At 47.3% G+C, this 12,920-nt stretch overlaps 1 protein-coding gene across 1 annotated transcript in view; it reads right to left on the bottom strand.

Moving 5' to 3' along the window:
• The window catches only part of CLU (clusterin), a 36,179-nt gene extending 23,793 nt beyond the window's left edge, over positions 1 to 12,386 (bottom strand). Inside the window, exons 1-2 of the mRNA XM_073561970.1 lie at positions 12,230 to 12,386; positions 4,261 to 4,353 (exon numbers count right to left, since the gene is read on the bottom strand). Of these exons, the coding sequence (XP_073418071.1) occupies positions 4,261 to 4,345 (85 nt within the window). The 5' untranslated portion in view covers positions 4,346 to 4,353; positions 12,230 to 12,386. The remainder of the gene's footprint in view (positions 1 to 4,260; positions 4,354 to 12,229) is intronic.
• Positions 12,387 to 12,920: the final 534 nt, after the last annotated feature.

Here is a 12,920-nt window from a genome sequence, read left to right as displayed (position 1 = left end):
TGTGCTGTATCTGTGGTGTACTGTATCTGTGATGTGCTGTACTTGTGATGTGATGTTCCTGTGATGTGCTGAATCTGTGATGTGTTGTACCTGTGGTGTGCTGTACCTGTGGTGTACTGTATCTGTGATGTGCTGTACCTGTGTTGTACTGTATCTGTGGTGTGTTGTACCTGTGTTGTACTGTATCTGTGATGTGTTGTACCTGTGATGTGCTTTACCTGTGTTTTACTGTATCTGTGGTGTGCTGTACCTGTGGTGTGCTGTACCTGTGGTGTACTGTATCTGTGGTGTGCTGTACCTGTGGTGTGCTGTACCTGTGGTGTACTGTATCTGTGGTGTGCTGTATCTGTGGTGTACTGTATCTGTGATGTGCTGTATCTCTGATGTGCTGTACCTGTGATGTGCTGTACCTGTGATGTGCTGTATCTGTGATGTGTTGTACCTGTGGTGTGCTGTACCTGTGGTGTACTGTATCTGTGATGTGCTGTATCTGTGGTGTAGTGTATCTGTGATGTACTGTATCTGTGATGTGTTGTACCTGTGATGTGCTGTACCTGTGGTGTGCTGTATCTGTGGTGTGCTGTACCTGTGGTGTGCTGTATCTGTGATGTGCTGTACCTGTGATGTGCTGTACCTGTGATGTGCTGTACCTGTGATGTGCTGTATCTGTGATGTGTTGTACCTGTGGTGTGCTGTACCTGTGGTGTACTGTATCTGTGATGTGCTGTATCTGTGGTGTAGTGTATCTGTGATGTACTGTATCTGTGATGTGTTGTACCTGTGATGTGCTGTACCTGTGTTGTACTGTATCTGTGGTGTGCTGTACCTGTGATGTGTTGTACCTGTGGTGTGCTGTACCTGTGGTGTGCTGTACCTGTGTTGTACTGTATCTGTGGTGTGCTGTATCTGTGATGTGCTGTACCTGTGATGTGCTGTATCTGTGGTGTAGTGTATCTGTGATGTACTGTACCTGTGATGTGCTGTATCTGTGATGTGTTGTACCTGTGGTGTGCTGTACCTGTGGTGTACTGTATCTGTGATGTGCTGTACCTGTGTTGTACTGTATCGGTGGTGTGCTGTACCTGTGGTGTACTGTATCTGTGGTGTGCTGTACCTGTGGTGTAGTGTATCTGTGATGTACTGTATCTGTGATGTGCTGTATCTGTGGTGTACTGTATCTGTGATATGCTGTACCTGTGTTGTACTGTATCTGTACTGTGCTGTACCTGTGGTGTGCTGTACCTGTGATGTGCTGTACCTGTGGTGTGCTGTATCTGTGGTGTGCTGTACCTGTGATGTGCTGTATCTGAGATGTGCTGTACCTGTGTTGTACTGTATTTGTGGTGTGCTGTACCTGTGGTGGACAGTATCTGTGATGTGCTGTACCTGTGTTGTACTGTATCTGTGCTGTGCTGCACCTGTGGTGTGCTGTACCTGTGATGTGCTGTACCTGTGGTGTGCTGTATCTGTGGTGTGCTGTACCTGTGGTGTACTGTATCTGTGATGTGCTGTACCTGTGTTGTACTGTATCTTTAGTGTGCTGTACCTGTGGTGTACTGTATCTGTGATGTGCTGTATCTGTGGTGTACTGTATCTGTGGTGTGCTGTACCTGTGATGTGCTGTACCTGTGATGTGCTGTACCTGTGATGTGCTGTACCTGTGATGTGTTGTACCTGTGGTGTGCTGTAAATGTGGTGTACTGTATCTGTGATGTGCTGTACCTGTGTTGTACTGTATCTGTGGTGTGCTGTACCTGTGATGTGTTGTACCTGTGGTGTACTGTATCTGTGGTGTGCTGTACCTGTGGTGTGCTGTACATGTGGTGTGCTGTACCTGTGGTGTACTGTATCTGTGGTGTGCTGTACCTGTGGTGTACTGTATCTGTGATGTGCTGTATCTGTGGTGTAGTGTATCGGTGATGTACTGTATCTGTGATGTGCTGTATCTGTGGTGTACTGTATCTGTGATGTGCTGTACCTGTGTTGTACTGTATCTGTGCTGTGCTGTACCTGTGGTGTGCTGTACCTGTGATGTGCTGTACCTGTGGTGTGCTGTATCTGTGGTGTGCTGTACCTGTGGTGTGCTGTACCTGTGGTGTGCTGTACCTGTGATGTGCTGTACCTGTGGTGTACTGTATCTGTGGTGTGCTGTACCTGTGGTGTGCTGTATCTGTGGTGTGCTGTACCTGTGGTGTGCTGTACCTGTGATGTGCTGTACCTGTGGTGTACTGTATCTGTGGTGTGCTGTACCTGTGGTGTGCTGTATCTGTGCTGTACCTGTGGTGTGCTGTACCTGTGATGTGCTGTACCTGTGGTGTACTGTACCTGTGGTGTCCTGTACCTGTGGTGTGCTGTATCTGTGATGTGCTGTACCTGTGGTGTGCTGTACCTGTGGTGTGCTGTACCTGTGATGTGCTGTATCTGTGGTGTGCTGTACCTGTGGTGTGCTGTACCTGTGGTGTGCTGTATCTGTGGTGTGCTGTATCTGTGGTGTGCTGTACCTGTGGTGTGCTGTATCTGTGATGTGCTGTACCTGTGCTGTGCTGTACCTGTGGTGTGCTGTACCTGTGGTGTGCTGTATCTGTGGTGTGCTGTATCTGTGGTGTGCTGTACCTGTGGTGTGCTGTGTCTGTGATGTGCTGTACCTGTGGTGTACTGTACCTGTGGTGTGCAGTATCTGTGTTGTACTGTATCTGTGGTGTGCTGTATTTGTGATGTGCTGTACCTGTGGTGTACTGTACCTGTGGTGTACTGTACCTGTGATGTGCTGTACCTGTGATGTGCTGTATCTGTGGTGTGCTGTGCCTGTGGTGTACTGTACCTGTGGTGTGCAGTATCTGTGTTGTACTGTATCTGTGGTGTGCTGTATCTGTGATGTGCTGTACCTGTGGTGTACTGTACCTGTGGTGTGCAGTATCTGTGATGTGCTGTATCTGTGGTGTGCTGTACCTGTGGTGTACTGTACCTGTGGTGTGCAGTATCTGTGTTGTACTGTATCTGTGGTGTGCTGTATCTGTGATGTGCTGTACCTGTGGTGTACTGTACCTGTGGTGTACTGTACCTGTGGTGTGCTGTACCTGTGATGTGCTGTATCTGTGGTGTGCTGTACCTGTGGTGTACTGTACCTGTGGTGTGCAGTATCTGTGTTGTACTGTATCTGTGGTGTGCTGTACCTGTGGTGTACTGTACCTGTGGTGTGCAGTATCTGTGATGTGCTGTATCTGTGGTGTGCTGTACCTGTGGTGTACTGTACCTGTGGTGTGCAGTATCTGTGTTGTACTGTATCTGTGGTGTGCTGTATCTGTGATGTGCTGTACCTGTGGTGTACTGTACCTGTGGTGTACTGTACCTGTGGTGTGCTGTACCTGTGGTATGCTGTACCTGTGGTGTACTGTACCTGTGGTGTGCTGTACCTGTGGTGTGCTGTATCTGTGATGTGTTGTACCTGTGGTGTGCTGTACCTGTGGTGTACTGTACCTGTGATGTGCTGTATCTGTGGTGTACTGTACCTGTGGTGTGCTGTACCTGTGGTGTACTGTATCTGTGATGTGTTGTACCTGTGGTGTACTGTACCTGTGGTGTGCTGTACCTGTGGTGTGCTGTATCTGTGATGTGTTGTACCTGTGGTGTACTGTACCTGTGGTGTGCTGTACCTGTGATGTGCTGTATCTGTGGTGTACTGTACCTGTGGTGTGCTGTACCTGTGGTGTACTGTACCTGTGATGTGTTGTACCTGTGGTGTTCTGTACCTGTGGTGTACTGTATCTGTGATGTGTTGTACCTGTGGTGTGCTGTACCTGTGGTGTGCTGTACGTGTGTTGGGCTGTACCTGTGGTGTAACTTAAGTCCTGCGATGTTAAATGGTGACGTGAGTGTCTCTGCGCCGTCAGTACAGGCTCGGCTCACACTACAGACGGAGCGTGGACATTCAGTCCAGTCCACCCCTCAATAATAAGAGGCTTCCTTTAGGATAACATTTGTCCAGGAATGGTCTGATAACCGAGGTGATGATTTGTCTCCAAAGCCTCCAGATATCGATCAACCATCTGTGGGAAATGCTGGAAAATTCCGATCCATGGTGGCCGCAACGAGCAACGCGCCAGATCTGCCAGATTTCTCAGGATACCTACAGAAGCCTTGATGGACCACCGACGTCATAGTAGGCCAGTGGATTTAATGTTTTGGCTGATTGGAGTATATTATTTGTGTACTGTATGGCAGTATTATTTGGCATTGTACGGCTGGAGATGGTACACTTACGTTTCAGGCTTTCTGAGCGGACCAGGGCCTCAGTGGCTCCAGACAAAAAGACGACCAGGAGAAGGAAGAAAGTAAACGACTTCATCTCTGACTCTAGAAACAATGTAAAGAAACAATTAGCGGCGGCGGGTAGGAGTCCATATGGCGATAGTCATACAATGCACGGCCCTTGATAAAGCAAAAAACCTGAGGGCGCTACAAAATAAATAACGGGATCACAAACCACACACTTAAGGGTATAGTAATGAACTGAGAAGAAAAGAAGTGTGTATAGCGAGTAAGTGTGTATAGCGAGTAAGTGCGTATAGCGAGTAAGTGTGTATAGCGAGTAAGTGTGTATAGTGAGTAAGTGTGTATAGCGAGTGTGTATAGCGAGTAAGTGTGTATAGTGAGTAAGTGTGTATAGCGAGTAAGTGTGTATAGCGAGTAAGTGTGTATAGCGAGTGTGTATAGCGAGTAAGTGTGTATAGCGAGTGTGTATAGCGAGTGTGTCTGTATAGCGAGTAAGTGTGTATAGCGAGTAAGTGTGTATAGCGAGTAAGGATCACCATAGAGATAACAATACAAAAATGTTGTTATCTAAACAAGATCGTCACGCACACAGAGAGAAAAACAATTAAAAAAGCCAAACGGCTAAAATGCAACAACAGAAAGCCCATGTAAGGACGGACTGTCCTCCTCCATTGGGAGCAAAATAAGAACAAAATGAGTAAGACAAGCAGCACAGGGATAGCGAGCAAATAAGAAAATTCCACAAAGGCTAAAAGTGTATATACAGATATGAAGAAAGTTACACATTTATGACAAAGTACAACCTGTGAACCTATGTATGCACATAAAGGCCCAAGCAGAAAGGACAACCTGTAGGGATCGTGTTACATACTGGACCATAATCACCTTCTTCCCGTGTCCTCCCCACAGGGATAACTGACCAGGGCGCCTGATTCTATGACTGCTCACAATTTTTGCCCTCTCCCTGCCTCCACTAGTGTTAAGGCTAGGGTTAGAACTAAGATTAGGGTTAGGATTAGGACAAGCGTTTGCGCTAATGTTAGAGCTAAAATTCGAGCTAGGGTCCGGACTAGAGTTAGGACTTGGGTTAAGAATAAGATCAAAGTTAGGGCTAGTATTATGACTAGGGTTAGTGCTAGGGTTACAGTTAGGATTAGGATTTGGGTTAGGGCTAAGGTTAGAATTAAAATAATGGCTAGAGCTAGGGTTAGGGCTAGGGATAGGGTTAGGGCTCGGGTTAAAACTAGGATTAGGGTTACGCTAGGATTAGGATTTGGGTTAGGGCTAAGGTTAGAATTAAAATAATGGCTAGAGTTAGGATTAGGGCAAGGGTTAGGACTAGGGATAGGGCTAGGGTTAGGGCTAGGGTTAGGACTGGGATTAGGGTTAGGACTAGGGTTAGGACTAGAGTTAAGGTTAGGGTTAGGGATAGGGTTACAGCTAGGATTAGGACTTGGGTTAGGGATAAGGTTAGAATTAAAATAATGGCTATAGTTAGGGCTAGAGTTAGGGTTAGGGCTAGAACTAGGGATAGGACTAGGGTTAGAACTAGGGTTAGGGCTAGGGTTAGATTTAGGGCAATGGTTAGGACTAGGGTTAGTGCTAGGGTTACAGCTAGGATTAGAACTTGGGTTAGGGCTAAGGTTAGAAATAAAATACGTGCTATAATTAGGGCTAAAGTTAGTCCTAAATCTAACCTTGCGCTAACCCCAGTCAGGACTAGGCTTACGTTTAGTACTTGTGTAAGGACTAGTGAGCAGAGTTACTGGTTGTGATAGGATTAGGGTAATAAAACAGTTACATAAAAAAAATGGCAAAAACATAATAAGTTATAAAGTATGTAAGAATATAGAACAGGGGATTAATGCTGGACTCAGCGACTGTTGACAGCCCACAGATTAGGGGGCGCACTATCAATGCCTTTCCTGGGGGCCGTGGAAACCCACGCTATTCTGCATCTTAGCTCTCTCCACTATCTAGTAAGCTCCACACCATTACTCATCCAGAGCCTCCGGGTTCATGAGTATAATGCTAGAACGGCTATGACGACTGGCATCCAGGAGTAGACGTAGGAGGCGAGGACTGACTGTAATCTGTGTGCAGAAGTTGTCGCTCCCCGGGGCCCATACTTTTGGTTGTTTTTAAGCATCCAGCCGTGGTCACAGCGGCGGGGGGGATGACACACGCCGATTATGTAACCTGTTCCCAGAAAATTATGTAACTCCGTTACTGGTACGATGCGTGGAAAAGTCCACTCACCGCAACCTGAGGGGCGCCGCCGACGCCATGGGCCCCGGACTGGATTTATAACTCAGCACCAGGGATGGAGTCACCTCTGTAAACACCGATAGATAATAGATCCTATTATTCTCTGTTATCAGCCACATGGGAATACAATCTATTACTCCCTGCTATCTGTCACCTGCAGGGACTGTGATCTCCCTGTTAACCCCATTAATCCCACATTGCAGCCACCGCTGGTGACCAGAGCCGGAGGATGGGGGTGTCTGTTACTCTCATACTGTTTGCTTTCCTCCAATTCCGGGCAGAGGCGGAATGGTGGGGGTTGTCATCCCCAGATGTTCTCCCTGAGGCGGCTGCAGGTGACCTTGGCTGGTGACGCAGAACTTTGTGCCTCCAGTTAGTGAGGCTGGTGGACTATAATCATCTTATAATATACAGACGATCGTTCTTCCAGAGGTCTCAGAGTCTGGAGGGGCTTCATCAGAGAAAATATGAAGTGCAGAGGACGGGGGGGAGTCACTTCTCTGATGAAGTCCCATCAAACTGTTTGGGAAGTCCGGAAGAAGACAAGGTGAGTCCTGTGCCTGCCAAGAGTAAAGCCTCCTGAGACCACTCATGTGTGGGGGCTTCTCATCCATAGAGGGGGTCTCTCACTATTATATCTAAGAACACAGCCATGAATAAAGAATGGGATCTAATCATCCTACAAGACCAACTTCTCTCATCATCCAGGACAATGTGGTGATGATGATTTTTCCCTCATGATGGCGACCAGGTCACCAGGGAAAAGTGAGAACTAAGTGGATTGGGGAACAAAACATTGCCATTTTTGGGTCCAGGAGCCCCCCCCCCCAGATCTCAGAGACAACCTTAGATCAATCCTCAAAAAGTGACAAAAAAAAACAAAAATTGTGACAACTCCAAGCTCTGATGAGACAAGAACAGACAAACATCAGTCAGGATCTGTACTGAACCCGAAATCCAGCAGCCGGGGTGAAGAGCAGAAGTGTAAAGGAATAAGGGGCAGGAGTGTGGAGAATAAGGAGCAGGAGTGTGGAGAATAAGGAGCAGGAGTGTGGGGAATAAGGAGCAGGAGTGTGGAGAATAAGAGGCAGGAGTGTAGGGAATAAGGGGCAGGAGTGTGGAGAATAAGGGGCAGGAGTGTGGAGAATAAGGAGCAGGAGTGTGGGGAATAAGAGGCAGGAGTGTGGGGAATAAGGGGCAGGAGTGTGGAGAATAAGGGGCAGGAGTGTGGAGAATAAGGGGCGGGAGTGTGGGGAATGAGGGGCAAGAGTGTGGAGGATAAGGGGCGGGAGGGTGGGGAATGAGGGGCGGGAGTGTGGAGAATGAGGGGCGGGAGTGTGGGGAATGAGGGGCGGGAGTGTGGAGAATAAGGGGCGGGAGTGTGGAGAATGAGGGGCGGGAGTGTGGAGGATAAGGGGCGGGAGTGTGGAGAATGAGGGGCGGGAGTGTGGAGGATAAGGGGCGGGAGTGTGGAGAATAAGGGGCGGGAGTGTGGGGAATGAGGGGCAGGAGTGTGGAGGATAAGGGGCGGGAGGGTGGGGAATGAGGGGCGGGAGTGTGGAGAATGAGGGGCGGGAGTGTGGGGAATGAGGGGCGGGAGTGTGGAGAATAAGGGGCGGGAGTGTGGAGAATGAGGGGCGGGAGTGTGGAGGATAAGGGGTGGGAGTGTGGAGAATGAGGGGCGGGAGTGTGGAGAATGAGGGGCGGGAGTGTGGAGAATGAGGGGCGGGAGTGTGGGGAATGAGGGGCGGGAGTGTGGAGAATGAGGGGCGGGAGTGTGGAGAATGAGGGGCGGGAGTGTGGGGAATGAGGGGCGGGAGTGTGGGGAATGAGGGGCAGGAGTGTGGAGAATGAGGGGCGGGAGTGTGGGGAATGAGGGGCGGGAGTGCGGAGGATGAGGGGCGGGAGTGCGGAGGATGAGGGGCGGGAGTGCGGAGGATGAGGGGCGGGAGAGTGGAGGATGAGGGGCAGGAGTGTGGAGGATAAGGGGCGGGAGTGCGGGGACTAAGGAGCGGGAGTGCGGAGAATAAGGGGCGGGAGTGCGGAGGATGAGGGGCGGGAGTGCGGAGAATAAGGGGCGGGAGTGCGGAGGATGAGGGGCGGGAGTGTGGGGAATGAGGGGCGGGAGTGCGGTGGATGAGGGGCGGGAGTGCGGAGGATGAGGGGCGGGAGTGCGGAGGATGAGGGGCGGGAGTGCGGGGAATGAGGGGCAGGAGTGCGGAGAATGAGGGGCAGGAGTGCGGAGAATGAGGGGCAGAAGTGTGGAGAATGAGGGCACAGGAGTGTGGAGAATGAGGGGCGGGAGTGTGGAGAATGAGGGGCGGGAGTGCGGAGAATGAGGCGCGGGAGTGGGGAGAATGAGGGGCGGGAGTGGGGAGAATGAGGGGCGGGAGTGTGGAGAATAAGTGATAGGAGTGTAGGAAAAAAGGGGAAGAAGGGTGGGGAATAAGGGGCTGGAGTGTGGAGACTAAGGGGCAGGAGTGGGGAGAATAAGGAGCAGGAGTGCGGAGATTAAGGGGCAGAAGAATGGAGAATAAGGGGCAGGAGTGCGGAGAATAAGGGGCTGGAGTGCGGAGAATAAGGGGCAGGAGTGAGGACAATAAGGAGCAGGAGTCTGGGGAATAAGGGGCAGGAGTTGGGAGAATAAGGGGCAGGAGTCTGGGGAATAAGGGGCAGAGGCCTGGGAATATTTATCGAACTGTTAAGTATTTGTCAATAAAATGTAACAACTTGTAGAATGTTTACAATTATTCAGTTACCATAGAAATATCAAAGAACATGGAAGCAGCAAAATGTGAAAAACAAAAATCTTAAATCTTTTGGCCACGACGATATGTTAAAAAGTCAGAATGTCAGAAGGACAGAGCGACATTATGTAACTTAATAAATGGAAACATAAGAGATAAAAATAACGGATCCATCAGCAGCAGCGGCTGACAATTTCTAGTAGAAATGAAAGGAAGACGATAAAAATTTATAAACAGCAAATCAATTACAGATTCCAAATTATATCTGTGGTGTTACATAGGACTGCATATGACATCTACTGCATTATCTGTACTCAGAGAGTTATCGCTGTTATCTGTGATGTTACATGGGACTGCAGGTGACATCTACTACGTTATCTGTACTCAGAGAGTGATCACTGTGTTATCTGTGCTGTTACATAGGACTGCAGGTGACATCTACTACATTATCTGTCCTCAGAGAGTTATCACTGTGCTATCTGTGGTGTTACATAGGACTGCAGGTGACATCTACTACATTATCTGTACTCAGAGAGTTATCACTGTGTTATCTGTGATGTTACATGGGACTGTGGGTGACATCTACTACATTATCTGTCCTCAGATAGTTATCACTGTGTTATCTGTGGTGTTACATGGGACTGCAGGTGACATCTGCTACGTTATCTGTACTCAGAGAGTGATCACTGTGTTATCTGTGCTGTTACATAGGACTGCAGGTGACATCTACTCCATTATCTGTACTCAAAGAACGATCACTGTGTTATCTGTGGTGTTACATAGGACTGCAGGTGACATCTACTACATTACCTGTACTCAGAGAGCTATCACTGTGTTATCTGTGGTGTTACATAGGACTGCAGGTGACATCTACTACATTACATGTACTCAGAGAGTTATCACTGTGCTATCTGTGGTGTTACATAGGACTGCAGGTGACATCTACTACATTATCTGTACTCAGAGAGTTATCACTGTGTTATCTGTGGTGTTACATAGGACTGCAGGTGACATCTACTACATTATCTGTACTCAGAGAGCGATCACTGTGTTTTCTGTTGTGTTACACAGGACTGCAGGTGACATCTACTACATTACCTGTACTCAGAGAGTTATCACTGTGTTATCTGTGGTGTTACATAGGACTGCAGGTGACATCTACTACATTATCTGTCCTCAGATAGTTATCACTGTGTTATCTGTGGTGTTACATGGGACTGCAGGTGACATCTGCTACGTTATCTGTACTCAGAGAGTGATCACTGTGTTATCTGTGCTGTTACATAGGACTGCAGGTGACATCTACTCCATTATCTGTACTCAAAGAACGATCACTGTGTTATCTTTGGTGTTACATAGGACTGCAGGTGACATCTACTACATTACCTGTACTCAGAGAGCTATCACTGTGTTATCTGTGGTGTTACATAGGACTGCAGGTGACATCTACTACGTTACCTGTACTCAGAGAGTTATCACTGTGTTATCTGTGGTGTTACATAGGACTGCAGGTGACATCTACTACATTATCTGTACTCAGAGAGTTATCACTGTGTTATCTGTGGTGTTACATAGGACTGCAGGTGACATCTACTACATTATCTGTACTCAGAGAGCGATCACTGTGTTTTCTGTTGTGTTACACAGGACTGCAGGTGACATCTACTACATTACCTGTACTCAGAGAGTTATCACTGTGTTATCTGTGGTGTTACATAGGACTGCAGGTGACATCTACTAATAATAATCTTATAATAATCTTTATTTTTATATAGCGCTAACATATTCCGCAGCGCTTTACAGTTTTGCACATATTTTCATCACTGTCCCTGATGGGGCTCACAATCTAAATTCCCTATCAGTATGTCTTTGGAGTGTGGGAGGAAACCCACGCAAACACGGGGAGAACATACAAACTCCTTGCAGATGTTGTCCTTGGTGGGATTCGAACCAAGGACTCCAGAGCTGCAAGACTGCAGTGCTATCTACATTATCTGTCCTCAGAGAGTTATCACTGTGTTATCTGTGGTGTTACATGGGACTGCAGGTGACATCTACTACGTTATCTGTACTCAGAGAGTTATCACTGTGTTATCTGTGGTGTTACATAGGACTGCAGGTGACATCTACTACATTATCTGTACTCAGGGAGTTATCACTGTGTTATCTGTGGTGTTACATGGGACTGCAGGTGACATCTACTACATTATCTGTACTCAGAGAGTTATCACTGTGTTATCTGTGGAGTTACATAGGACTGCAGGTGACATCTACTCCATTATCTGTACTCAGAGAACGATCACTGTGTTATCTGTGGTGTTACATAGGACTGCAGGTGACATCTACTACATTATCTGTACTCAGAGAGTGATCACTGTGTTATCTGTGATGTTACATGGGACTGCAGGTGACATCTACTACATTATCTGTCCTCAGATAGTTATCACTGTGTTATCTGTGGTGTTACATAGGACTGCAGGTTACATCTACTACATTATCTGTACTCAGAGAGTTATCACTGTGTTCTCTGTGGTGTTACATAGGACTGCAGGTGACGTCTACTACATTATCTGTACTCAGAGAGTTATCACTGTGTTCTCTGTGGTGTTACATAGGACTGCAGGTGACATCTACTACATTATCTGTACTCAGGGAGTTATCACTGTGTTCTCTGTGGTGTTACATAGGACTGCAGGTGATTGATGTAAATGTATCCATGTTTATGATGTAATAAATAGAATAGTTACAATCTATTCTTTCTAGGACGCAGCGCTGGAGACAGATTATGTACATTGTTGCAGCATATGTCAGTGCTACAGAAAGGATAATGAATAGTAATAAACTGCTGAACCTGTGAGAATATTCTTATGATGTGCAGCAATAGATTCTGATCAGACTGTCTGTAGCTCCTGCTGTAAATGAGGCAGAGGTTCCTTCCTTACCTGGGAGATGTCTGGCTGCGTAATATTTGTGCAGGATATGCAGCGAGGTCTGAGATTCACATATATTTATAGGGAGCCTCCTATTCTCACTGTAGAGGATCCTGAGTCATCAGCCAGGAATGAACCACCAGCAGCAAACCATCTGCAGAGCTGCAGTACAGGCAGGAAGCCACCAGAGGTCGGGCTACAGAAAACATCATTGTGCTGCATCTTCTGACTGCAATACTTACAGATGGCCACTAGATGGAAGACGTCCTATTAGAATTTCTGTGCATCACTTCTCAGAAATGGTCTGTAGAAAGTTTGTATTTGTGTCATGGTCACCTGACTGTTGTCTACAGGAACAGTTTAGTGCAAATGCTCAAAAAAACATGAGTACTAAGTAAATGTCAAGGATGACGAAGCTACCTTCTAAAATTTCTAAACCTTTTATACGGATTGAGCAATGGATGACTTGTTCCTTAACCAAAAAAACAATCTGAGTTAACTCTCTGGAAGATTTTACTGAGACACTTGTACTAATATAATCCTTCTATTTTCTATAGGAAACGATTACTAAAGCAGAGTGTCACCTATAGTGCCCCTGTATAATGAGGCAATCGTTTAATGATCGCTCTTGGACCAGACCGTTAGATCCCCATCCATTTATTTAATCAATAGCTTCAGCCATGTATTATCTATCAGACATGGT

Source organism: Dendrobates tinctorius, unplaced genomic scaffold, assembly GCF_039654945.1.
Source record: "Dendrobates tinctorius isolate UK_male_01 unplaced genomic scaffold, ASM3965494v1 ptg000332l, whole genome shotgun sequence".
In the NCBI taxonomy this organism is placed as follows: Eukaryota; Metazoa; Chordata; class Amphibia; order Anura; family Dendrobatidae; genus Dendrobates; species Dendrobates tinctorius.
Note: the sequence above shows the minus strand (reverse complement) of the source record. Positions and strands in the feature narration are given on the sequence as shown.